At 43.5% G+C, this 27659-nt stretch overlaps 1 protein-coding gene across 2 annotated transcripts in view; it reads left to right on the top strand.

Moving 5' to 3' along the window:
* The window catches only part of C7H20orf194 (chromosome 7 C20orf194 homolog), a 128709-nt gene that overhangs the window by 81524 nt on the left and 19526 nt on the right, over positions 1–27659 (top strand). For both annotated transcript variants that reach the window (XM_032351264.1, XM_032351263.1), the window contains exons 22-29: positions 300–446; positions 1495–1583; positions 2003–2089; positions 2562–2679; positions 4567–4655; positions 6014–6172; positions 11942–12067; positions 23807–23844. In XM_032351264.1, coding sequence (XP_032207155.1) covers positions 300–446; positions 1495–1583; positions 2003–2089; positions 2562–2679; positions 4567–4655; positions 6014–6172; positions 11942–12067; positions 23807–23844 — 853 coding nt within the window. The remainder of the gene's footprint in view (positions 1–299; positions 447–1494; positions 1584–2002; positions 2090–2561; positions 2680–4566; positions 4656–6013; positions 6173–11941; positions 12068–23806; positions 23845–27659) is intronic.

Below are 27659 nucleotides of genomic sequence, written 5' to 3'. Positions count from 1 at the left end.
TCTCCCACTCCCCCCCCAAAATAAATAATTAAACTTTTTTTAAAAATCATATATCTGATTAGGGATTGATACCAGAAGGAAGTTTGAGATGACATTTTCAGTTTAGAGGAAAAGACCCTTATACTTCCTTTATCTCCCTCAACTGGGTATTGGAAAGCACATCTATCATTGGACCCCAGTACACCACATAATGTGAAAACAGTTGCAGGGAAATTTGTCATTTGTGTCCAGACAGTATTGGGAGGGGTAGTGTCATGCAAATGCTTTTCTCACCGATGCTCCATCCTTGTTCTCTTTAGGACTCCACGAGTGTTGTTGCTGCCCTTCTGATAGACTTCAAAAGCTCGTTGCTTCCTTATCTCCCAGTTCATTTCCATGGATCAAGCAATTTTCTGATGATTGCCCTGTTCCCCAAATCAAAGATATACCAAGCATTTTACTCAGAGGTAACACAATCATTGGTCAGCAAAACAAATACTACTTTTTTTTTTTTTCGTTAGGAGCTTAGATGGTAAGGCCACATCTCAGGGCTAACAGCAAGGTGATGAGAGGCCTGGTGGAGGGGGCTGCTTCTGATCCTCTTGGGTCCTGGAGTGGTGCTTTTGCCATTGAGAGGAGAACCTAAAGGAACTGAACGAAAGGCTTTTTAGCTGCTAAGACAAATCTTCTTTGTCCCTTTAGGTCTAATTAAACTCATTTTTCTTTTAGCTACTTTATTGAATTATCTGACCCTACCTAATGGATCAGAGCTCTACTCTACCTTAGTCTCTCCCTTCCCATGGTTCACAGGCCCTTCCCTTGTGAAGTCCCACCTGGCAGGCTCCATGTTATAGGCACTCGGTACAGATTGCGTGAGGAGGGAGCTTACCAAGAATTATACAACCCACTTAGAGACCAGGCAATAACCAAAGTCAAACACATGGCCAGCCTCTTGACTGGTGACAATGTTCAGAAAGGTGTTATTGCCACAGCCTGTGAAGAAACCGTGTCCCTCTCTCAGGGGAACTGACCGAACACAGAAGAGAGAAGAGCTGGTCTGGTCGCAGAGTGGCATCTCAGGCTAGTCCATGTCTCCCTCTTACTGCCTGCTGGTCCACCCCTGCTCTTTGTGTGTCCCCGAGAGAGAACCCTTTCGATTCTCTTCAGCCATCCCTCTGCCTCTAGGCAAGGGTGAATCACTCCTTCTTCTGGTCCTGTCCTCAAGGAAGAACAGGCCCCTGCTGCCAGAACAGTGTTACCTGACGCCTTCTTCCGTGCTTCCTGGCCTCTGAAGGAGCAGAATCCCTGGGAGAGGAACCCAGAAAGAAATTCTAGTTTTGAAAAATACAGAACAAAATTGCTGCAGGCCTCTATTTTTGAAACAAACTTGTTTGTTATGATGGTTTTTCTCTGTACTGTCAGTCTCGATTTTCAACAACCATCAAATCCCCATGTGGATTCCATATCCTGTTGTTGGGTTTAAAGTGTTCTTTGCTCAAATTCTGTTTTGTTTAGGTCTTCTCCCCCTGGCAACAGCAGGCTAACTCAGGGCTGTCTTTAAAAGTGATCCAGGAAGATGGATTATCTGTGGAACAAAAGAGATTGTAAGTGGCTGCCTTCAGCGTTTATGCTTGTTTCCCTAAGCTGTGTGTGTCTGCTGTCTCTGCAGGGCGACTTACATTACGTAACACAGGGGGCTTGGCTGCCGAAAGGGCCAGCACAGTCATTCCAGCGCTGCCACTTACAGGTAGCCAGTGCCCTTGGGGAAAGAGAAGTGAAGAGAGATGAAATCCACAAGAATCAGAAACCCATAATATTACCAAGGGTTTCAGGTGAACTTTCCTCTGTGGGCACACCCGTCCTCACACAGTAATGCCACATTGTGTTCAAGTCAGTGAGATGCTTGTTTTGGAAGTGTTGACTGTGTCACGGGACTCTGGCTTGAAAGCATCAGAACAAGTTATGTAAAGTATGTGTGCTGTAGGGAGATGGAGTTCTAATCTGTGAACTTTTGATATTCCAGACACTCCAGTGCCCAGAAGCTCTTCAGTGTTGGGGAGAAACAGAGTCCTCTAAAGGTCCTCCCAGCCAAACTTCCAGAGCTAGACTGGTGAGCTCCAGTTTGCTGTATGTAAATGTTCAATGTTCTGGCTTTTGAAATGTCAGGAACCTCCATGTTGGTTCTTTCTAAGCTCCTTTTTCTTTGTAGCTTCTTAGGGATCAGTGTATAAGGTGGTAGTGATACCATAAACAATTTTATTCTCTAGAGTGAATCTCTCTGGGTTTCTTTTTTTTTTAAGATTTTATTTATTTATTTGACAGAAAAAAATCACAAGTAGATGGAGAGGCAGGCAGAGAGAGAGAGAGGGAAGCAGGCTCCCTGCTGAGCAGAGAGCCCGATGCGGGACTCGATCCCAGGACCCTGAGATCATGACCTGAGCCGAAGGCAGCGACTTAACCCACTGAGCCACCCAGGCGCCCTCTCTGGGTTTCTTTTTTAGCAATTAAAGTTTCCTATGTGAAGGAGCAGATTTAGGCAAGGCTAGTGATGTAACATAATAACATTGTCTTTATTTTTCTAGGTTTCTTCAGCATTTCGCCATCAGCAGCATTAGTCGGGAACCTGTGATGAGGACCCATCTCCCTGGACTGCTGCAGCAAGCCGAAATCAACCCCGTTCACCGAGTAGAAAATGACAAGGTACAGCAACTCAGCAAGTATGCTGGGAAGTCACAGGAAGATAATTCCAATAGGCTGCCCTTCGATCTTCTGTCAGTTAACGAAAAGAGCTCAAGCAGAGTCCCTTCGTAAGACTCTCCACCTCCTAGGATGCCGATAGTATAATACACATGAAACCTGCTCTGCACCGTGAGAGTGTATAGGCATCTACAGTGACCCCAGCCAAGCCCGGGAGCAGCCATAAAGCTCTGGCCCCTTGCTGTGCCTCCCCTGGCTTCTCTGTGTCTTTCAAATTCTTGCTCAGTGTGCTCTGTGCCATCAGCTCTTTCTGTTTGTAATAATTAGGACTTACCTGGCAGCTGGTGACACACTGAGCTTCATAAGAGGAAGGGACTTGTTACTTGGGCCTTGCTGGCATTACCAGGGTAAGGTGATACTTTATAAACATCGTCTTCCCAAGAGTAGATTTTAATCCGCTCCCATCTCACATGCCCCTCTTCTTGATACCTCCCACCATTTCTTCAGAACCAGATGTCATAATATGCTCAGGGAGGGCATTATTTATATGCAAACCTAGAAGATGCTCAGTTGCAAAAGATAATAAGAGCACCAAGCAATTAGGAGCCTTGATTTTCCCTTAGGCAAGAGTTTAAAAATGAAAATGACTGCCTGCTGTATCTTATTAAAAGGGTGCTATAGGACTGGCCTTAAAGTAAGGAGGTATCTGTCTATGAGCACGTGTGCTGTGATTTGAGAGGCAGGGGCCTGGGCGCTGAGGAATAGGAACCAAGGAGAGGAGGAGGAGGATAATGAAAAAGTTGCATGAAGTACTGCCTGCAGGAGCAGAAAGGGATACAGAGTAGGGGCCTGGTCAGAGGAGAGGAAGAACTCCTGGTTCCCAGAAGAGAAGAGGGCTCCCTCTCTCTGTTGATGTGACCGGCTCAAGTGATGAGTGCCACCAAGCTGAGCTTTAGTCTGAGTTATCTGTGACCAGGCCCCTTCCGGTGAGTCTTGTATGTTGTGACAGAAAACACTCGCTCTGTCATTTAAATCAATAACCATTCAGTGATTACCTGGTTCCTTTCCTCCCCTGCTTACTCCTGCTCTGTCAGGGGCTTTCTTCAAGTTGTTTTGGAATACATATGTGCGGAGGGCCCTGTTTTCATTTGATTGTGTGCTAAGGCTAGGGCAGTCCAGCTCCTCTTCTGGTCAAGACTCAGGAATGCTTCCCACACCCCGTTTGTTTCCTTAGCTCAGTCCATGCAGCTTGGACAGATTGGGCAGCCAGGCGGAAATACCCCATGCCACTCCTCTCCTTCACTGAGCTTACTTACCACACCAGTTTAGCCTGTGACATTTTGTCTGAGACTTCCTTTCTGCCCAGTGTTTTCTGTTGTATTTTAACTGATCTAGTCAAACCTGCTCCATGAAAATTGTATTAGTAACACCACATTTTATATGGCATTTGCTATGTGCCACAGACTGTTCTAAGCACTTAAATATTAACACTCATATAAATTAACTCAGTTAATCATCATACCCACTCTGCAAGATAGGTTCTGTTATGAGCCCAAGGTCACATAGCTAGATGAGTGCTGGTGCTGAGGTTCAGACCTACAGAACCTGGCTCCAGAAATCAGTTCCTGTAACCTTTTTTTTTTTTTTTAAGATTTTATTTATTCGACAGAGAGAGAGATGACAAGTAGGCAGAGAGAGAGGGAGAAGCAGGCTCCCTGCTGAGCAAAGAGCCTGATGTGGGGCTTGATCCCAGGACCCTGAGATCATGACCTGAGCAGAAGGCAGAGGCTTAACCCACTGAGCCACCCAGGCACCCCAGTTCTCGTAACCTTTTACACAACACACTCTCCCAGCTGAATGATGAACTCACGTGACTTTTCTTTCATATAGGTAATTGTCAGCATTGTAACTGGCCTCCCAGGCTGTCATGCTAGCGAGCTCTGTGCTTTTCTGGTCACTCTGCATAAGGAATATGGCAGGTTAGTATAACTGCTGCCTTTGCTTTGGGGAAAGGGATTCTGTGCCTGGGTCCCCTAGGCACTGGGAAACCTTCAACGTGTATTGGCCTTTGGTGTGATTGGTATCATCACAGTAACCATCCATCCATTTAACACGTTTGTACTGAGCACTTCCTATATGCCAGGCACTGTTCCAAGTGTGGGTGACAAATGAACAACTAGAAAGTGAATGAACTAGAACAACTAGTTCTAGAACAAAAACAAATGAACAACTCGAAATGAGCTAGAAAGTCTCTGCCCTTGTGGAGCTTACATTCTAGTTTGGAAATACGATTAAGCAGTTAAGGAAGGTAGTATATTAGCTATGAAAAGTGCTATGGAGAAAACAAAGTAGAGAAGGGTGTAGAAGAATGCTAAGTTGGGGGAGGGAGTACAGCTTTAAATTGGGTGCTCAAGGAAGACCTCACTGAGAAGGGGACATTTGAGCAGAGGCCTGAGAAAATGAGGAGTGAACCTTTGGAAATCTTGGGACGAGCAGTGTAGCAGCAGAACCAGCACAGGCAAAGGCCTGGAAGTATGCCCTGTTCAGCAGGGCCATTGAGGACCCAGGGGAGTTAGAACTTGGGAGCTGGTGGGTGTGATCCAACCCTGACCACCAGGGGACTGCATCAGTTCCAGTACAGCTGGGACATGTCGGCTTAGGGGAAACTGGGGAAATCGTTCATCCATCACATTCTGTGGCCAACAGATTGCTAAAGAACCCTGGCTAACTGAACAGACAGTTAGTATCTAGTCAGTACATCAAAGTAAGGCATCCCGCAGGAGGCCGTAAAGGAATGAGAAGGTGGAACTTGCCTAGAAGTTTGGGAGTTCAGGGAGATATGGGGGGTTGGATAAGTTTTAGAGACATGATAGGGAAATATTGGGCCTCTTTTAAGTACCAAGTGGCTAGCCAGTTCCTCCCTCATATCCATTGCTTTTCTTGTGGAAATAGTCTGAATTCTTTACCCTGCTCACTTCCTTGCAAGAGTACCAGACTGAAACCATTTTATTGGATGGTCCTTCGGGAAATGACTGCGTGTTCAGAAGGAGTCTTTCTCAACTCCTAAGTCTGACTGATGCTCATATGCTAACCTGACCTTTTTCCTTATGGCAAGGCATTTCCTATCAGAAGTTCCAGTGATGGTGGTTTCAGGACACGGAGCTCCCCACCCAGTGCTCTCCACCTGCTTCTGTGATGCCAGGGTTGCTTTCTCCTGTGCAGGGTTACCAGGCAAAATGTCTGTGGGAGTACTGGTCACACGTGGATCCACAGGCTGAGTCTCTGGGGCCAGGCTATCAGTTAACCCCCACACTGAGATTATGCTTGCCATTTCCAGGTGGATGGTATACCGCCAAATCATGGATAGTTCTGAGTGTTTTCATGCTGCCCACTTCCAAAGATACCTTTCCAGCGTCCTAGAGGCTCAGCAGAACCGCTCTGCCCGCCAGTCAGCCTACACCCGTAAGAAGACCCGACTGTTGGTGGTGTTGCAAGGGTGAGTACTAGAAGTCTTCTGGGAACAGTGGGGTATGGTGTTGACCTTACCATTTCTGTTGTTTTTTATGTGGCTAGCCTGGGGCACAGAACGACCTCCACATGTTCGTGAGCATAGTCTGCTCTACCCAGAGAGGCCTTAAACAAGGCCTCTGGTTGCTGTCTAGTAGCCCAGAGTGGCTGCAATTAGCTTACACATTAGTTTTCAGTTTGGTGTCAGAGCACCTGGGTGGTTCAGTCAGTTAAGCATGCAACCCTTGATTTCGTCTCGGGGTTTGTGAGATCGAGTCCCGCATCAGGCTCCACGCTGGGCATGGAACCTGCTTGAGATTCTCTCTCCCTCTCCCTCAAACCTCTCCCTCTCTCTAAAACATTAAATTAAATAAAATTAAAAATTGGGTTTGGTTTCAGTATCATGGTATCCCCAAAAGGTAGAGAATTAGGGAAGAGATTTCTGGGCAAGATTCCCTGATAATTCTTATAACAATACCAATCCCTAAGCCTCTTCCTTTGTCGTGTATTTCAGTCCTTCCTCATGTGGAGTTGCAGAGACAACCCCCACACTCTACAGTCTTGAGCCCCACCATGCCCAGAATGGCTGGTCCAGGAAGGTTTCCTGGGACCCTCAGTGGGATGCATAAATAGTCCAGCTGGGCAGGGAGCTCCCTGGTGAGGACAGATTTGACAGAGTGAGTACTACTGCTTCAGGGACCTGGCTGCAAGGTGCTTACCTTGACGTGTTCTAAGGCCTTCCAAGGAGGTGACTTGTGCAGGCCCACTACCCTTCAGACCCAGAAGAGATCATGCCAGGTCAGGAAAACACAGACTGTGGTCTTCATGATGGCTGATAATACAGAAGCTTTCAGCAGTTCTCACAAAGTGCTTTTATGCTATGCTGTATTTTCTGTGCTCATAATAATTACTATGTGCAGTTGGCTAATTGTTTCCAGTAAAGAGTAGGCCTGGATCCAAAGCCCTATTGAGTCTCCTGGGTAGATGGTGAGAAGTAGAGAAACGCCAGGCAGGTGGTCCTAAGGCCAGAGGTGGGCAGGACTGTGCACCCTACCAGGCCATCTTTCCTCTCCTTCAGGCCTTATTCTCACACCTGCCCTGGGCTTCCCTTCCATCAAACCTTTTGTCCAGTTTATAGGCTAAGGTCATGGAAGACGCAGAGCAAGAGTCTAGGCTTGAAACCGTGTGTGTGTGTGTGTGTGTGTGTGTGTGTGTGTGTGTGTATTTTTAAGTGGGCTCCATGACCAGCACAAAGCAGGGCTTGAACTCACAACCCTGAAATCAAGACCTGGGCTGAAATCAAGTCAGATGCTCAATGGACTGAGCCACCCCGGCACCGCAGAACCACTTGTTTTCTTCCGGTTTTCCATTGCTTCTAATGATCAAAGGAATGGATCAGCCCCTGCCAAAGTTGAGGGTCATCGTGGGTGTGGACCTGAAGTCAGTGTCAATTGTATAGTCATTGTATAGCATTGCAATCTTCCGTCACTTGAGAGAGCATCATTGACCCCTTGTCTCTGGCAATACTCGTCTGCAAAAGTGTCAGCTGCCCCAGCTGCTCTGGATGGCAGTGAGAATGTATAGCTAGCCCACTCGTGTGCTCTTACCCAGCATTTGCCTAGTCATAGTCCTGGGATGCTAGGGACCTCAGACTTCCTGAAGGACTCAAGTGGAAATATCAGCTGAGTGCTATGGCTCTCACTAAGACACTGCTCTTACAAACAGGGCCCATTCTCTTGTGGCTCGGCAGGGAGCTCTTGGCAGCCTCCTTTTTGCATGACCATCTCCTTTGGGGCTGGACCTTTGAGCCCAGTATTGAGAGGTTGCCAGTAAAGGGAGACTCCAGAGGCTTCTCAAATTGAGAATTGTATTTTCTAAATGTGGCTTTTATCTTCATTTATAGGATTCTTGGGGGAATGTGGTGGTATAAGGCAGGGTTTTCTTTTGCCCCTAGAGTGGCCTGGTTCCATTTGGCTTTACTACAGCCATGGGGCAGTGGTGTTGACCTTTGATAGCCAGGGGAGTTGCTGTTTTTAAAATCAATATATTTTGAAATGATAAAATTTTAGAAGTAGAGGACAGAGTGAGTGGTGGTTGCTCAGAGTTAGGGATGGGAGTGTGAAGCGGGAGGAAGGTGGGCATGGTTGCAAAAGAGGCAGCACAAGGGATCCTGGTGGTGTTGGAACTATTCAGTGTCTTGACTGTGGTGGTGGATATAGGAACCTACACAGAATTGTGACAGAATTGTCTGGAACTTACAAACACACACACAAAACTGAGAAAATTTGCATTTTAAAATACTAACTTTAAGGAATTTAAGGGATTGTATTTCTTCATACTCCAGAATACTGTAAAGTCATTCTTTAAATTATTTAAAATATTTAAAAACAAAGTCTATCTCAAAATAAAAATTGAATTAATCTAAAACACTTGCTCAATTGTAGGCTTAAATTGTGAACATAAAACGGGACAAAAGACACTTGAATAGGGTATCTGTTGTTTAGGAAGAAAGTAAGTTAAAGTCCTACTGGGGTTTTGTTTTGTTTTTTTGTTTTGCTTTTATTTTTAATAAAGAGAGAACTAGGGGTGCCTGGGTGGCTCAGTGGGTTAAAGCCCCTGCCTTTGGCTTGGGTCATGATCCCAGGGTTCTGGGATCGAGCCTCACATCGGGCTCTCTGCTCTGCAGGGAGCCTTCTTCCTCCTCTCTCTCTGCTGCCTCTCTGCCTACTTGTGATCTCTATCTGTCAAATAAATAAATAAAATCTTTAAAAAAAAGAGAGAGAGAACTGACAAGAAAGAGGGAAACATGAAAAGCCAGGTTTTTGTTTTTTGGGTTTTTTGGGGGGGTTTTTTGCCTTCATCATGCATTTGAGGCAGTTTAGCCAAAGTGGTCAAGTCAAAGCTCTGGTAGCTGGAGCAGTGTGCTTCCTCTGTAGTAAGGGCTGCTTCCCCTCCGTTTGGAGGCTCTGGCCAGGATGATTACCAGGCAAGGGCTGGGGAGGGAGGGAGGGTCCAGCAGCCTCCCCATCCCAGCAAGCACAGCGAGTGATACCAAGAACCTCTTCTCTTGCCACAGCAGTTCCCGGTTGTGGTGCCCAGATGCATCACTTAGTTACAGTGGTCTCAGCAAGGACTTTGGGGCCTATTTTCATTCCAACCTTTTTCTGTTGCATGGAATGCTCTGAAAACCTGGGAATTCCCTAGCTACTGTCTCTAAAGGATAACCTGTTGTATTGAAATCACCAAAATCTATAGGATTGGTAAATCTTTCGGTTCTCTTCTGCCCTGAGAAATGAGTCTCTGGACTCATACAAAACATGGAAAATAAAAAGTTTCCAAAATTTATTTATTTATTTATTTATTTATTTTAAGATTTTATTCATTTATTTGACAGACAGAGATCACAAGTAGGTAGAGAGGCAGGCAGACAGAGAGAAGGAAGCAGGCCCCCAGCTGAGCAGGGAGCCCGATTTGGGGCTCGATCCCAGGACCCTGGGATCATGACCTGAGCCGAAGGCAGAGGCTTTAACCCACTGAGCCACCCAGGGGCCCCCCAAAATTTATATTTAGAAGAGGGAGAAAACTAATACTTAGGAGCAAGGCTGGGGGACTTACCCAGAAGAGTTAAATCTGGTAAACGTGACCACAAAAAGATTGGGGCAGTATCTAAGCTTCAGTCAGTCCTGCTTTCAGGTGTGCATAAGGCCCAGCAGTGTGGGGGACTCTTCTGCATCCACGCCTAACCAGACATTGCAGAACCAGGAGAAAGAACCCTATGTGCCAATACACACACATGCCCAGGCAGACGGAGAAACCAGGAGGAGAGGGCTCACTCTAACAGCTCTCTGGCTGTCAGGCCCTCATGGGGGAGCTCTAAAATTGGTTACACCCTGTTCTTGATTGAAGCACTGCTAGTTGGTCAGGACAGAGGCAGACCTTACGGGGCTGGTGAATATTGTAGTTTGGGATAAAGCCAAGTGCCGTTTTTGCAGATGAGTTATTTGTAGGAACTCAGGAAGTGGCTCAGGCAGGCTGTACCTATCCCCCTAGCCACCATCCCTGGTTTCCCAAGGGCGCAGGCCCATATGATCAATAAGGCTGCCTTCATATTTGCCTTCCCTCCGTAGGAACTGACCTTTTGGCGTTAGGCTAGGTCAGTTGGGAAAATGTTCTCTACAAGGTAAAGAATGGAGGCTCCTTGGAGTGGCCAAGAGTCTACCCAAGACTGAACATCCAGTTCATTCATCTGTCCTGCTTAGGCATCACAGATTACACCATTCATCAACCACTTTACGTTACTACTTAAAGACGGACTGTAAACAAATGAGAAAATAACAGTATATGTAGCTAATGTTCAGTGCCATGGGGAAGAATTGGGGCAGGGGAAGGTTGTGCAGAACGAGGGTTGCTATGTCATATAGGCTGTAGGAAGTCAGAGGATACCTCTCTCAGGATGCCATTTGAGCAGAGAACTGAAGGGAGCAAGCCCGGCAGACATTTGAGGAAAAGAGTATCAAGGAGAGGGGACAGAGAGTGCCAGTGTGATGTGCCTGGCATGTTCAGGGAAGAGCCAGGAGGTCACAGTGAGTAGATTTAGGTAAGGGAAGGAATAGGAGGGGAAGAAACTCCTAGTGGTGTGGGAGTCAGATCACAGACAGTTTTGGGGGTTGTGGTAAGGGCTTTAAAAGCTTTGACGCGGGTGCCTGGGTGGCTCAGTGGGTTAAGCCTCTGCCTTCGGCTCAGGTCATGATCTCAGGGTCCTAGGATCGGGTCCCATATTGGGCTCTCTGCTTTAGCAGGGAGCCTGCTTCCCCCTCTCTCTGCCTGCCTCTCTGCCTACTTGTGCTCTCTCTCTCTGTGTCAAATAAATTAAAAACAACAACAACAACAACAACAAAACCTTTGACGCTGAGTGGGATGGAAGCCACTCACTCAGTGGCTTAGCACAGTGGGATTAGCACAGTCTTTCTGGCTTCTCTGTTGAAAACAGGTTGGGCAGGGACAGAGACAGAAGCAGGGAGGCCCATGAGGAGGCTGTGGGGTAATCTATGCAAGAGATGATAACAGTTTGGATCCAGTAGTAGTGGGAGAATGTGAGCAGCAATCTCACTCTAGTTATATTTTGAAAATTGAGAAAAAATGGAGTCAGTGATGACTCCAAACAAAAGAATGGAGCTAAAAGAATGGAGTCCCCTCTGCTGAGAAGAACAAGGCCTTGGGAGGAGCAGGCATGGGAAACTGAATCATGAACATGCTAAGTTCTAACTGAAAATATTTATTGGCTCTGGAAGACTGCAGTTTGAAGAGAGTTCCAGGCAGGAGATACGAATGTGGGTGGGGTTTGACATGTGTCCGCTGACCTACAGGGGTAGCTGATTCTCCATATTTCTCCAGAAGGAGAGAAAGAAGCTATTAAAGGAGATAGACTACCAGGAGCTCCTAACATGATTGGAAAACAGGCCTAAGGACACCAAGTCCCACCCTTAAGAGCACCAGGGTCATTTGCAGGCTTCCCTTTTACTCCTAGAAGTGGTGGGAGATTCTTCCACTCACTCTTACACAGTTAGGAGTACTAATGAGGTTTGGGAATGCAGAAACATTGTGGAATGCAGGGAGGGGCTCTAAATTATAAAGCGGGGTAACCCCAAGGAACCCAGTGAAGGCTCCTCCTTGTGGTTTTCCTTCCACCCTTGCTTACTCAGCCCCTCAGCGTTCTTCGACCCCAGTCAGTAAGCTAATCTTTCTCTTTTCTCCCCAGCTACACAGATGTTATTGATGTCGTCCAGGCCCTGCAGACCCATCCAGACTCAAAGGTCAAGTCCTCCTTCACCATTGGTGCCATCACGGTGTGCGTGGATCCCCTGAGCTGCTACATGGAGCACAGGTATGTACTTCAGATCATCTGCAGCCCACAGGATGTGGTGCCTTTAAATGCACAGAAAGCGATTTTCTTCCACCCACCGGAAGGAGACACATCTTTATGTGCGTTTGTCTTTTGGAATGCCTTGGTCTACCTTATATATAATGAATGCTCAGTTGTTGCTTGATTAATACTAGGTTCTCAGAAGACACCTATAGACCGGAGCCGCTCACCACTTTTCTTTGTGTACTGAAAAGTTGTCCATCTAGGGCAGTGGGACTTGAAACAGCTTCTCCCAGAAAGAAAGAAGGCCCATGACAGTCTTTTCTTTTCCTCTTTACTATAGGGGAAGTGCTTTTTTTCCAGAGTACTTAGAGTATCTCATAGATAATTTTTCCTATGGTTAAGCCTTTTTTTTTCCCCCTCATATTTACTTATCTGAGAGAGAGTATGTGTGTCTTAGCAGGGGGAGGGGCAGAAGGAGAGAGAGAATCTCTAGCAGACTCTCTGCTGAGCAGGGAGCCCAATGCAGGCCTTGATCCCACAACCCATGAGATGATGACCTGAGTTGAAATCAGGAGTTGGCCACTCAGCTGACTGAGCCACCCAGGAACCCCTATGATTAAGCAATCTTAAAGCTGTCTTACCTCGGTTAATGACATTCATACTTACTACTAATAGGTGAACTTTGTTTTTTTTAAACTTTGGAAGTAATATAATAGCATCAATGAAAATTGGATAATAGGGGCACCTGGGTGGCTCAGTGGGTTAAAGCCTCTGCCTTCAGCTCAGGTCATGATCCCAGGGTCCTGGGATCGAGCCCTGCATTGGGCTCTCTGCTCAGCAGAGAGCCTGCTTCCCTTTCTCTCTCTCTCTGCCTGCCTCTCTTCCTACCTGTGATCTCTGTCTGTCAAATAAAAAAAATATTTAAATAAATAAATAAATGTCTTTTTAAAAATTAAAAAAAAAATTGGGTAATAATTGGGGTGCCTGGGTGACAAAGTTGGTTGAGTGTCTGCCCCTTGGTTTCAGCTCAGGTCATGATCTTAATAAGGTCATGAAATCCAGCCCTGCTTGGGCTCTGCATTCAGTGAGGAGTCTGCTTAAAAGATTCTCTCCCTCAGTTCCTCACCACACCCACATGCATGTGCTCTCTCTCTCTAAAAAAAAAAAAAAAGAAAAAAAAAGGAATAAAAAAGGAAAGAAAGAAAATTCGGTAATAATTTACCCATAATCTCACTAATTCAATGTAAACTATTATCATTTTTGTGAATTCCTTGTCTTTTTTATCTGTGTCTTTTTACAGTTATGGAATACATACAATTTTATATCCTTCTTCTTAGATTAACATATAACAAATTATGTAATTACATATTATATAAGTTAATGTATTTATGTTCCAATATCACAGTGGTAATTGCATTTTGATTAATTATATAGTCATTTTGTGTGTGGATGGACATGCTTATCTTAGCGGTTTCCCTGCTATTAGTCACATAGGTTGCCTCCAACTTTTCACTGTTAAAATAATGCTGTGAGAACATCTTTATCCATATAAATTTCTTTAATTTCAGGTAATTTCCTTAGAAAATTTTCTTCAAAGAGATAGTTAATTCAACGATCAGTTTTATAACTCTTTATTCACATTTTAAAATTGCTTTCTGAGTGGGTTTCACAGTTTACACTGCCCCAGTGGTATCTAGAAGTATCTGTTTCATCCTCAGAGCACTCCTTACTAGGGACAGGTTCAGCACTACCTTGTCCCTTCACAGAGCTATTTGTCTAGTAGCCCAGTGGAGTATATCCTGGGTCTGTAGTCATGTGGTCTTTCTGGCTAGTTCATATTACTGGTATCCCCTGGGAACTGATTGATGCACCCTTAAACCTTCATCTGAAAGAGCTCTTTTCCTGTTTGAGTACCAAGTTCATATCTTTAGATTTCTCATATAAATTACATTAGAGGGGCGCCTTGGTGCCTCAGTCCTTGATCAGTCATGATCCCTGGGTCCTAGGATCGAGTCTCACATCGGGCTCCCTGCTCGGTGGGAGGCTTGCTTCTCCCTCTTCCACTCCCCCTGCTTGTGTTCCCTTTCTCACTGTCACTCTGTCAATTAAATAAATAAATAAAATCATTTTTAAAAATTACATTAGAGGTTACTTCCCTTACCACCTCGACTGATACCAAGAAACATCTTTACTATCTCTCATCTCTTTAGCTGTGACTTAGGTTCTGCTTTCCCATAAAAAGCCAAGGTGGTCTGTTTTCCTTCTGTCTGAGGTTAGGTTATTGTAGTGAATGCTGAGCATCACCCCGTACTTTGGATTGCCACATTGACTCTTACATGTCACCCTTCCTACCAGTCCTGTTTCTTCTCCTCAAGCTTTTGTTTAAAGATGAACTAAAGGAGCACCTGGCTGGCTCAGTCGGAGGAGCATACAACTCTTGATCTCATGGTTGTGAGTTCGAGCCCCATACTGGGTATAGCGATTATTTAAAAATAAAATCTTTCAAACAAAACAAAACAGGGGCCCCTGGGTGGCTCAGTTGCCTTCGGCTCTGGTCATGATCCTGGAGTGCTAGGATCAATCCCCATGTCGGGCTCCCTGCTCAGTATGGAGCCTGCTTCCCCAGCTCTCCCTCCACCACTCCCCCTGCTTGTGCACTCTCTCTCTCTCTTTCTGTCAAATAAATAAATAAAATCTTAAAAAAATAATAATAAAAAAATAAAGATGAACTAAAGCAGAAGGAGGTATAATGTGTGACTAGATACTACCACTTAAAAAGAGTTGGAAAAGATAGTAATAAGCAAACAACAGATGGAGGTTATACTTTAGAAGAATTAGCCTAGACAAAAAAAAAAAAAAATTAAGGAGAAGAGTTAACAGGGTAGGTGGGAACAGTTCAAAGAAAATAAATGGTCTGGGGAAGGGGGATCTTGGAATGATGTAATATTCTAAAATTGAATTATGGTGATAGTTGCACAATTCTGTAAATTTATTTTTAAAATCATTGAACTATATACACTTAAAATGAGTGAATTTTATGATATATGTAAGTTATACCTCAATAAAGCTGTTAAATAGAAAAGATCAGGGGGACTAAAGAGTTTAGCTAGCAGAAGCAGATGGAAAATGAACTGCTAGAGCCCTAGAAAGAAAACAGACAATAATAAAACCATTATACCATTGAAAATCTCAATCAAAGTACTGAGAAGTAGAATAGACCCTGTAAAAATTTAAGTCTGTCAGAGAACCTCAAGCTTGAGAAAATAACAAAATGAAGAGAAAAATAGGGGCGCCTGGGTGGCTCAATGGGTTAAGCATCTGCCTTCAGCTTAGGTCATGATCTCAGGGTCCTGGGATGGAGCTCCACACTGGGCTTTCTGCTCAGCGGGGAGCCTGCTTCTCCTGTCTCTCTGCCTGCTGCTCTGCCTACTTATGATCTCTCTCTCTCTCTCTCTCTCTATCAAATAAATAAATAAATAAAAGCCTTTGAAAAAGAAAAATAGACAAAGAAATGAAGATCATTAGAGGAAAGAGAGGGAGTGTAGAATACAGACTTAGATTTTGTGGGTGCAGAAACCATTTCTGTTTAATGCTTATGAAATATCGTTGAATAATGGGTGTGCCAACATTTGACGAATTGAAAGTCTTTAAGAGAATTTAAATAAATAAGTGAGAAGTATATAAAAGTACTGAAGATGAGCATATAATCTATTTAAGTATAGAAATAAGGCTATGTTGTATGAATTAGGGCTGTGGATTATAAAAATATAAGTAACAAAATCATGGGTGTTAGAACTATGAGTATACTAATTTCTTCATTTTTTTTTCATACTGAGAGATCAAAAGTATTAAGTCAGTAACTCAGAGTTACTGATTTATTCACTTTTTAGAAATCATTGAGGTATTTCCAAGTTTACCTTTGAACTCCTTCCAGAAAGTAATTTACTATAGGGGTTTTACTAATGCTCTGTTGGAAAACTAATGATTAGTCCCTGCACATGGGCTATGGGCTATTATATTCCATGTGCAAGAGGTCCACGTGAAATAGAGTAAGAGAATTGTGGCACCCATGATCAAGGATGGAAAGATATTAAATAAAGTTAAACCCATTCCGTTAAAAAAAAAAAATTTAAATGGCCAGTGTTAAAGCCCATAAATTTTTTTTTAAAAGCAAAATTTTTTACATGGCCAGCTGTGGAAAATTTAAAATATGGCCACAGCCCTTTCCATCAACATTTGAAGAGTTGAATCTACTTCTTACACTTTGAATTTGGGTTTGGGCACGTGACTTGCTTTGCTCATTGGGACATCAAGAACCAAGTAATAAGCAGAGGCTTTTAAAGAATTTACACAATGGGGCTTGCACTCTCTTTCCTCTGAGAGCTGAGACCACCATATGAAGAAGCCTGGGCTAGGTTGATAGAGGGTGAGAGATCACGTGGAGAGATAGGCCTAGCCATCCATCTCCCCAGCTGAGCTACCCCAAGCCAAAATAACTGCCCATCTAATCCACAGAATCATGAGGAATAAATACATCATTGTTATTTCAAGCCAGTTTAGTTTTGGGCTGGTTTATTACATAGCAACAGTGTAGGAAAATTGGTACATTCGTATAGTATTGATAGAAATATAAAGTGATATAATGTATTTAAGAACAATTTTGACCATTCCTTCCATTGCTAGAATTTTGTAGAGTTGTATTTGTACAAATGTTCAAAAGATATATATGTGTAGGGGAGTTTGTTTCAGACAGAATTCTTAATTCTAAACAGTAGAGCCTATTCCAGTATGTTTTAATGGAAAGGGATTTACTATAAGGACATTATAGCTTGCCGAGTCTCCGGGGTGGCCAGGCTGTATTGGCTAGGCAGCCAGGAGCAATGCTCAATCCTCTCAGGGCTTCCTTCCCCAGAAAATGGGGTCTGCTTACCATACATCCTCTCACTCACCTTGCTCACTGCCAGTGGGAGTCTTACAGTAATCTGGTTGGTAGAACGTAGGTCGCATGCATGCACCAGACTGCAAGAAAGACTGGAAAAGTAGTTTTGTGCTATTCACAAAAGAGATGGACTTCCTAAGTTCAAGCCTAGGAAAGTTGTTTAGAAGTCCTGAACAGGCTGAAACATGACAGATATGCTATGCAATGTTCAAAACAACACCATTTATAATACCAGGGCACCTGGCTGGCTTAGTCAGTAGAGCATGTGACTCCTGATCTTGGGGTTGTGAGTTCAAGCCCACATTGGGTATAAAGGTTACTTAAAAAAATAAAAATATTGGGGCACCTGGGTGGCTCAGTGGGTTAATAAGCCCTTGCCCTCGGCTCAGGTCATGATCACAGGGTTCTGGGATCAAGCCTCACATAGGGTTCTCTGCTCAGTGGGGACTCTGGCCCCCCCTACACCGCTGCCTGCCTCTCTGCCTACTTGTGATCTCTGTCTGTCAAATAAATAGTCTTATAAAAAAATTTTTTTTAATATTTATTTTTTAAAAAAACCCCACTGTTTAGGCATGCCTGGGTGTCTCAGTTGGTTAAGTGTGCAACTTTTGATTTTGGCTTAGGTCATGATCTCAAGGGTTGTGAGATCGAACGCATCAGACTTCACACTCAGCATGGAGTCTGCTGGTCCCTCTCCCTCTGCTCCTCCCTTTACCTCTCTCTTAAATAAATAAATAAGTAAAATAAAAAAACAAAAACAAAAACAAAAAAACTGTTTATTATATTGAACTGGAAATAATCCAAATGTTCATTAGTAAGACTTAGACTGGTTAAATTTGGAGATAGTCATATAATGGAATACTATGCAAGCATTTTTTAAAAATGAAGTAGATGTCTATGTACTAACACATAACAACATCCACAATATTTTGTGAGGTGAGGAAAGTAAATTGCCAAAACAGTATGTATTTTTAAAATGTTTATTTGTATCTGTATAGAAACTAAGAGGACACATACCAGACTGCTAATAGTGGTTCCTTCTGGGAGATGGCCACTTCCTTGGAGACAAGTTCTGGATAGTGAGGAAACCATTTGAGATTTTTGTAGTATGCATGTGTGCTGCTTGTTAAAAAAAAATATATATATATATATAAACAATTTTATTGAAGTATAATTCACATATCATAAAATTTACTCTTAAATATACAGTTCAGGGGCTCAGTTGGTTAAGCATCCAGCTCTTGATCTCAGGGTCATGAGCTCAAGCCCCACAACATGCCCCACATCCATCTCCATGCTGAGTGTGGAGCCTGCTTAAGATTCTCTCTCTCTCCCTCTGTCCCTCCCCCATCTCCACTCATGCTCTCTCTGGCTGAAAAACAAAAACAAAAAAAAACGTATACCATTTAGTCAGTCCCCATCTCTTTCTCCACCCTACCCCTGGCAACTGTGAGTCTACTTTCTGTGGATTTGCTTATTCCGGACATTTCATATAAATGTAGTCATGTAACATGCAGCCCTTTGTGTCTGGCTTCTTTTACTTAGCAAAATGTTTTCACGGTTCATGTTTTTTTTTTTTTAAGATTTTATTTATTTATTTGACAGAGATCACAAGTAGGCAGAGAGACAGGCAGAGAGAGGGGAGGAACCAGACTCCCTGCTGAGCAGAGAGCCCGATGCAGGGCTCGATCCCAGGACCCTGGGATCATGACCTGAGCTGAAGGCAAAGGCTTAACCCACTGAGCCACCCAGGTGCCCCTCAAGGTCCATGTTTTAGCATGTGTGAGTAACTTCATTCCTTTTAATGGCCAAATAATATTCCATTGTATGAATATACCACATCTTATTTATTCATTTTGGGGCTACTACAAATAATGCTGCTAGAAGCATTTGTGTACAAGATTTCATGTGGTCAGGGCGCCTGGGTGGCTCAGTGGGTTAAAGCCTCTACTTTCGGCTCAGGTTATGATCCCAGGGCTCTCTGCTTGGCAGGAAGCCTGCTTCCTTTCCTCTCTCTCTCCCTGCCTCTCTGCCTACTTATGATCTCTCTCTGTCAAATAAATAAATAAAATCTTTAAAAAAGAGAGAGAGATTTCATGTGGTCATGTTTTTATTCTCTTGGATATTTACCTAGGAGTAGAATTGCTGGGTCATAATGGTAATTGTACATTGAACCTTTAGGAACTGTTATCTAAACCCACTACAGCATTTACTTTCCCACCACAGTGTATGAGGGTTCCAGTTTCTCCACATCCTCACCAATACTTGTTGTTTTCTGTCTGTATTGTGTAGAGTGGTATCTCCTTATGGTTTTACTTTGCATTTCCCTAATACTAATGATACTTAGCATCTTTTCATTGCTTATTGGCTACTTGTATGTCTTTTTTGTTTTATGGTAGAAAAGTCTATTAAACATTTGCCCATTTTCAAATCAGGCTGTCTTTTTTTTTTTTTTTTTTTAAGTAATCTCTATACCCAACATGGGGCTTGAACTCATGACCCCAAGATCAAGTGTTACATGCTCTGAACAGCATGTAACAACTGAACCAGCCATGCACTTTGGGTTGTTTCTTTTTGAGTTACAAGAGTGCTTCATATATTCTGAATTGAAGTCCTTCATAAGGTAATTTGATTTGCAAAAATTCTCTCCCATGGATTATCTTTTTACTTTCTAGATGGTATCCTCTAGATCACAAAAATTTTCTATTTTAATGAAGTCCAGTTTATTTTTTCTTTCATTGCTTGTGCTTATGGTGTTATATCTAAGAAAGCATTGCTGAATCCAAGGTCACAAAGATTTATCCCAGTGTTTTCTTCTAAGCGTTTTATAGTTTTAACTCTTGGATTTCGACCTATCTTCCATCTTGAAATAATTTTTACATGCAGCATGAAGTAGGGGTTCAGCTTCATTATTTCAACATGTTGATGATATCCAGCTGTCCCAGCACCATTTCTTGAAAAGACTTTTCCGTTGAATTGTCTTGGCACTCTTGTCAAAAACCAACTGACTATAAATGTGAAGGCTTATTTTTCTGGGCTCTCAGTTGTATTCCACTGATAGACATGTCTGTCTTTATGCCAGTACCATGTTGTTCTGATTATTGTAGCTTTGTGGTAAGTTGTGAAATTGAGAAGTGAGAGTCCTTCAACTTTGTTCTTTTTCAAGATTGTTTTGACTATTCTGAGTTCCTTGCATTTCCATGTAAATTTAAGGATCAGCTTGTGAATTTGCAAGAAAAGACAACTGAGATTTTGGTAGGGATTGCAGTGAATTTATAGATCTGAGAAGTATTGCCGTCTTAAAAATACTAAGTCTTACAATCCATCTTTCCATTTATTTAGGTCTTAAATTTCTTTCAGCAATGTTTTATAGTTTTCAGTGTACAAGTCTTATGGTTCCTTTGTTTAATTTATTCCTAACTATTTTGTTCTTCGTGATGTTATTGTAAATGGAATTGTTTTCTAAATACTATTTTTGGATCATTCATTGCTAGTGTATGGACATGCAATTGATTTTTGTATATTGATTTTACATCGTATGTTCTTGGCTGAACATATTAGTTCTGTTAGTGTTTTGTGTGTACTGTTTAGAATTTTCTATATACAAAAGCGTGTCATGAGTACACAGAGATAGTGTTACTTTTTTCTTTCCAATCTGGATGCCTTTTATTTGTTTTTTTGGCCTCATTCCCCTGACTAGAACCTCCAATATAATGAGTAGAAGTAGCAAGAGCAGACATACTGTATTGTGCCTCATCTGAAAAGGAAAGCATCTAGTTTTTAACCATTAAGTATGGTGTTAGCTGTGGGCTTTATATTCCTTTTATAACAGGAAAAGATTTTTTGAGACTCTAAAACTTAATTCAGTGTCTTGGGGTTTTTTTTGTAAAGTGTCTACCTTAGCAAAAATAAAATTTACATCATTGCTTCCAGACCATGGTTAAAACAGAAACAAAAACAGGTAGGAGCAGAACACAGTAGGGTGTCTTTTTCCATTCTGTGAGGTGGGGGTTAGTGTGGCTTCTTTAATTTAAGGGTGGGCTCAGTTTGGATTCGGGGTGGGTCTTTGTGAGATTGGTCTGGTGTCTTTATGCTAGTGGATTTCATTCAGTGAATATCTGTTGGGTCTGCTGTGTGCCAGGGACCATTCTGATAATTGAGGGGGCCCCAAAGAACTAGTCATCCCAGATCTATGCTCATGTGGTAGCTACAGTTTTATAGATATGCATGTAGGAATTGTGGGGCCTATGTTTTGGGGCAGATTGGAGTAGTATTTACTAGAATTTTATATAAATCAGGTAATTGGTTGGTGCACTACGTAATGGAGGATACCATACTATGTGAGACTTACAATCACGGTCATTTCTGTTGAAGAGCTGGTCAATAACCTGTATATACATTGTATATATATTTTAATGAACTTGTCTTCTCTGTTTAAGAGTCCCGTGCCAGACATTCTTCAAAAATACTAAATTAAAAAACAAAACAAAACAAAACTACAGTTTAGTAAGGAGGATTATATGTAGAGAGGAAAAGCAAAGAGCCAACACTTGTTTTGGGCTATTTGTCTTGCACTGTGATACTTACCCCTCTTAATCCTCAATATACCCCTTTAAGGTAGGCATCACTACCATGTTTTACCATGAGGAGCTGATGCTCAGAAAAGTTAAGTAGTTTTCCAAATGCAACACTAGTGACATGTGTCCAGTTAATCATGATTGAGGTAAGAAGTGCCTAACAAAAGATTTGATGCAATATTATAAGAATTATAAAGAAGTAATGATAACTCCTAGTTGGATTAGGAAAGAAAGCCAACATGAATTTGAAGGACAGAGATGTCAAAGATGCCAAAATATGAGAAATTGCATTCCATTTGTAGAGAGTCATCGATATGCGCAGTTCTGTGTAGCAGTCAGAGGTTTGAAGCGTAAGCTTCCAGCCTGTGATTGGATAAGAGGCCTTGAGAGAGAACGTTGCTTGTCTTGTTGAAGACATCTGTAGTGTGAATTGCTGAGGACTGCTGTGAGGAAGCATGCAGGATGCTGAGAGGGGCCTTTAAGGGCATATACTCTTAAGTCACAGGCACTGATGGGGACAAGCACTTTCTAAGAATGTATTTGCTATGTGTCAGGCCAGTCAGACTGAGTGCAGTGAAGTCCTTGAGTTCTGTTCTTGGGAGACTCCGGTGTAGAATGCATGTCTCTTACTTGTTCCAGGGATCTTGATCTTGCTCAGAGCACATGGGGATTTCTCTGTCGAATTCCTCAGAAAGTATGAGGGACTCAGGCAAGACAACTACATCAGCAGTCCGAAGTGGTATTCATCCAGCTCACTTACCCACCAAATTTGGTTCCAGATGGTATTTTCAGAAAGCAAATAGAAGGATGAAAACTTGCTACCACAAAGGAGATTGCAGGAGAGAAATTCCCCCGTGGTGATTTGAACATCAATACTATCTGCACCTAGACCAGCAACAATTCAGAAGTGTGGCTTCAGCAAGCATCTCATTTGTAGGGAAAGAAAACATGGGAGCTCTGTGGTGCTAAACAGACCTGGGTCCTTATGTAAGCCCTCCCACTTCTTAGCTTCGTGTGAGGCCTTGGGCAAAGTGCTTAGACTGCTTAGCTATCATAAACCCACTCACTCTTCGCAGCTTGTAAGTACCTGAGGCATGGAGTAGACATGAGGACAGAACAAGACCAAGCATGAAAACCGCTCGCACAGTACCCCGCCCAGAGGAAGAACTTGGTAAAAGGCAGTTATTCTCATTCGTATTAGCTGTCTTTCCTGAGAAGGGTACTATGATGCTTCAGGAGTTTAAAAGCACTGGAGAGTGTGAGTTTTTCTCTGAAAAGTTTTTCTTAGTTAATTAACTCACACTTTGAATCAGTCACTCTCACCTGCTTCATCTGTGATCCAATTAGTTTCCTACTATCCTTTCACCATTAGAGCTCAGAGTGAGGTTGAAGGGGAACTGGGAATCTAGCATGCACATAAAGAGAGGCATGGTAACTTTAGTACCGAAGACCCTTGGCAGAGTTAAGGGAATATAATATTTCTCATTTTCCCTTGAAGCTTCCCCTTTATGGTCAGGACAGTGTCTCTTTTAAAAAAACAAAAAAAACTTTCTTTTCTGTTTCCTATAGAGTTTAGGCCTATATCCCATCTTCAACATTACATCAAGAGTTGGCCACATAAGGCTACTTCTGTGAGGTCCTGGCTTAGAGAGCTTTGGTTCAAATCTATGAAAAATGATTTTTTTAATAAAGATTTTATTTATTCATTAGAGAGAGAGAGAACACAGCAGGGGGAGAGGCAGGGAGAGAAGGAGAAGCAGACTCCTCACTGAGCTAGGAGCCCAATTCTAGGAACAATTCTAGGATCCTGGGATTATGACCTGAGCCAAAGGCAGACGCTTAACCATCTGAGATACCAGGCACCCCGAAAACCAATTCTTTTTTTTTTTTTTTTAATTTTTTTTTGTATTTATTTATTTGCCAGAGAGAGAGAGAGAGAGCAAGTGAGCACAGGCAGGCAGAGTGGCAGCGGAGGCAGAGGGAGAAGCAGGCTCCCTACCGAGCAAGGAGCCCAATCTGGGACTCGATCTCAGGACGCTGGGATCATGACCTGAGCAGAAGGCAGCCACTTAACCGACTGAGCCACCCAGGCGTCTCCGAAAACCAATTCTTGATGCTTAGTATTGCCTGCCACTTGCCCCTTTGATTAAGTCAGCTTGGATACATTTTTGTGGAAAATAATAAATAACAATTCTGACATTAATGGTTTTTAAATATTTCTTTCTTTTTTTTTCCCTCTAGATTTCTCTTTCCTAAATGTCTTGACCAGTGTTCACAAGGTAAGCAGTATGTTTTACTTCCTACTTCTGCATGCCTTTCAAATTCTGTTTAGATGCAACAGACTTTTCTTCACACTCCTTCCTCCCATTCAAAAGTCTGAAACAAACAAAATTCATCCGGGGAAATCTTTGACGTCTTTTTCTTTCTTTCTTTCTTTCTTTCTTTTTTTTTAAGATTTTATTTATTTATTTGACAGAAAGAGAATGAGGGGAAACACAACTAGGGGGAAAGGGAGAGGGAACACAGAGGGGAGAGGGAGAAGCAGACTCCCCATGGATCAGGGAGCCTGATGTGGGGCTTGATCCTGGGATCATGACCTGAGCCACCCAGGCACCCTGACATCTTTTTCTTTTATCATATTTGATAGGCAGATTTCTTCGTGAGTTTCTCTCTTAAGATGTTAAGCTGTCATGACAATAGCTTTCCTGAGCGGAGCTTAAGTCCATCCTAATATCAGTGGATTGAAAAGGTACTAGGTATTCCTAGCCTTTGGATCAACAAGATTTTGATGCACTTCTCTCCCATCAGTGCACAGTATAGTCCAGTAGGACCTTCTCCTTTAATACCCTCCTATATGCACTGGAATTTTCCACACCTCCTTGGTAGCATTTAGAAAATTCCACCCATCCAGTAGGTTACATTTGACCTTGCATTGTCCTCCGTTCTGGTAACCCTGGAAGCAGCACTTTTTAGTCATATCAACTATGGTGCCTAGAGACCCAGAATAAATTCTGAATTTCCTGCAGTGATGATAAAATGCTCATTGTTGTCAGAAGACCTGGGGTCTGAGCTTCCTGAGCCAGCCCAGCAAGAAGAAATCAGACAGAAGAAAATAACTTGGTGTCCCCAGCACAGTTTTACCCTGCTGATCCCATTGCCAGTCCGCAGGGAGCGGAGACAACTGAGTATACCAGAGCTATTGTCTTGGGAAACAGCTGAGCTGGGTGCTGTGCAGGGCAGGGGCCAGGTAACTGGAGGGAGGAATGTGTGTGTTGGACTGACACACCAGGGAGTCTCAAGTCTAACTTTTAGAGGCCTTTGTTGCTTTCCAGGCACTGTACCTCAGAAGCAGAGTGGGATAGAGGTGGCTGGGTCCACTCACAGTATCCAGTCCAGGTAGATGAAGATTTTATGGAGGTTGGGTCTGTGAAATGTGGAACATCTAGGATCACTCTCTGGTCCTTGAATATATGTTTGCAAGTCATGGTCAAAGCCAAGGGTGTGGGTTATAGTCACCCCCTGTCCACCACATGATTATTGCCATCCTAATGCACCTTGGCTCCTTGGCACTTTCTACCTCCGTGCTCCTTTGGTTTTTTGCACACAAAGCACAGCTGGTCAGACTCCCCTGGCTGAGAGCCTTGGGAGGTGCTCTCTCTTCATTGTCCATGAACCTGGGCCAGTATTACAGGAGGAAAGCCCATTTAGGCCAAGACAGACTGGATTCTCTCTGGCACTTGGCAAACAGATTTCATTAACACTGCTTCCTTACTTAGTGTTCAAAGGCAACTTGTGTCAGATTCTGTGCATATGTACAGATAAGGATGTGATCAGATGTGGGCAGATGACCTTGGGGCCAGAGATAATGTTTTTCTGAACTCCAAAGGACTTATAGAGTAACAGTATCTTAGTAATTATCTTCCTCTTGCATCTTGGCCCAAAGGACCCTATGAACTGGTCTGACCTGGCTCACCACGGGCATGGGCTATCCGGGGAGGGAGGAAATAAAAGGCAAGTATTTCTTTTATCCTCAGAGATTTGGTGGCTAGCCTGGCAATGGGATCTGCCACCAGTAGACAAACACTTCATGTCCCGAGGGAGCATATTGCCTCCCTTTGCTCCTGTTCATGGGTCAAGCTCCCTGATTCATTGCTTTTACACAAAGGATTGTTTTACAGTGAGAAAAGGACTATATCACAGCCCCAAGATGATGTGTGTTACAGAAATCCAAGGATTAGGAAATAATCTCAAGAGTTTAAACAGCAAACAAGACTCAGTATAATGCTGATTGGAGAGAAGAACAAAGACTTTTTACTACCACGTCCTGCCTTTAGTATCTATAGGTAGATAAAACAAACTTTGCTTTCTCCTGGGCTTCGGAAAGCCTTTAGCCCAGACTGGGACAGTCAGACTTTAGAGGTTGTTTACCCAGTCGGGGGAATGGGCAGGCCAGGCTCTCCACTCACTCACATCCCAGACTGGTAAGACTGTGGCCAAATGTGGGTATCCATTCTTTGACACAGAGCATAAGGAAGCTCCTGGTCCAAGCAAGATGAAACCACCCACCGTGGCCTCTTCACCCTGTGCTCCAGATTACTGCTATACCTGCCTCCCAGCTGGCATTTCCTCTTGGCAGGTGGTAGTTTGCATAGCTGGCCTAAGGAATGCTGAGGATAATCCTTTTGCTTGTTTCCCTATAAACCAAAGCCCCTTTTCTGTGTCCAATTCATGACCTAGTATCCCAACCCCCCAGGGTTTATTTACATGATATTCATGAGGCAGACAGGACTTTGGGCAAGGTGTCCATCAGAGATCCAGAACCCAGCCTTATCCTGAATAGGCCAGATCTATGCTTGTGACCCTGGCACACAGCACTTAGGTTGCCACTTTTGCACTATTCTGATTCTCCAGTTTCTTTTGCCCAAGAAGATACTAAACAGAGTCCTAGGGCCTTTATTATAGGTCTTCTTTCAGCTTTCGCTGACTCCTCACTGCGAGATCCATCACAGCCGTTCTTGTCTTCTACTCCTGGAAATCTCATGGAACTCTTGCAGGATCCAGCTCCCATGTTTGCCACCTCTGGAATGTGCTGAGCCTTCTAGAACTCTGCTTTGCCACATTCTGGGCCTGACCTCCTGACCTTGCCTCACTGTGTTTCCAGAGGCCCCAGTCAGGCCCAAGTGCAGCTATAGGACATGAATTAAAATGAGAAGCCTGGAAGTGCACAGACTAAGCAGGGACCTAGCAAGGATACTGGTAGTCTGAACTAGACAATGGTAGCAAGGACTGATAATGGATCATGGGTCCAGGAGCTGTTTAGCCCTCGCCAGGCCTAGAGGAGAACTTGGGTGCCTCCACAGTCCACATCTGGGGTACTGGGCAGCCTTTCACTGAGTGACAGGAGGAGGCAGAGCTGCACTCACCCCTTGGATGTCAAGGAAGGCTGTTGAGGAAACTCACCCTTGAATCCTGAGAGGTCTCTCAAGCTCTGTGCAGAGGCCTCAGGTCACCTTACTAGCTGAGCACTAACAGACACCTGAGAATAGGACCTATATCTCAGAACCAAGGAACTGATACATCCCCAAACTGTCCAAAAACACTTAGGAAGGAGGTTCTGTGCTCAGCAGGTGAGTTGCAAGTCCTAGTGTCTGTGGTCCCAGTCACATGGTGTAACCTTCGTATGTATCCTTTCCCCATAGTAACATGTGACCATTAACATGAAGCTCCTAATCCCTGCTCCCTGGTCATGAATTGAATGTATCCAGACAATTTGCGAGGTTAGATTCAGTCTTTTTAGCATTTTTGGAACATTTTTTTCCATTAGTATAAGTGGTGAAAGGAAGGAAGTATCATTTACTTCTGCCTCAGACTAGAGGCAGGAGCCAAGGATTCTGAAAGTTGCCTTCCATCTAGTGATGGCCATTCATCTAAACCATGAACTAGGCAGCCTTTACTGGTGGAGTCACATGACCTAGCTTCCTGCTGATGCCACAGCCACCCTTGTCTGTCTGAGAAATGGCTCAGTCCAGGCCCCTCAATGTCCATGTAGAGGTCTCATTCTTAGGCTGTTGCTCCACTGACAATGAGGGTGATG

Source organism: Mustela erminea, chromosome 7 (assembly GCF_009829155.1).
Source record: "Mustela erminea isolate mMusErm1 chromosome 7, mMusErm1.Pri, whole genome shotgun sequence".
Lineage (NCBI taxonomy): Eukaryota > Metazoa > Chordata > Mammalia > Carnivora > Mustelidae > Mustela > Mustela erminea.
This window is presented reverse-complemented; position numbering and strand designations above follow the sequence as displayed.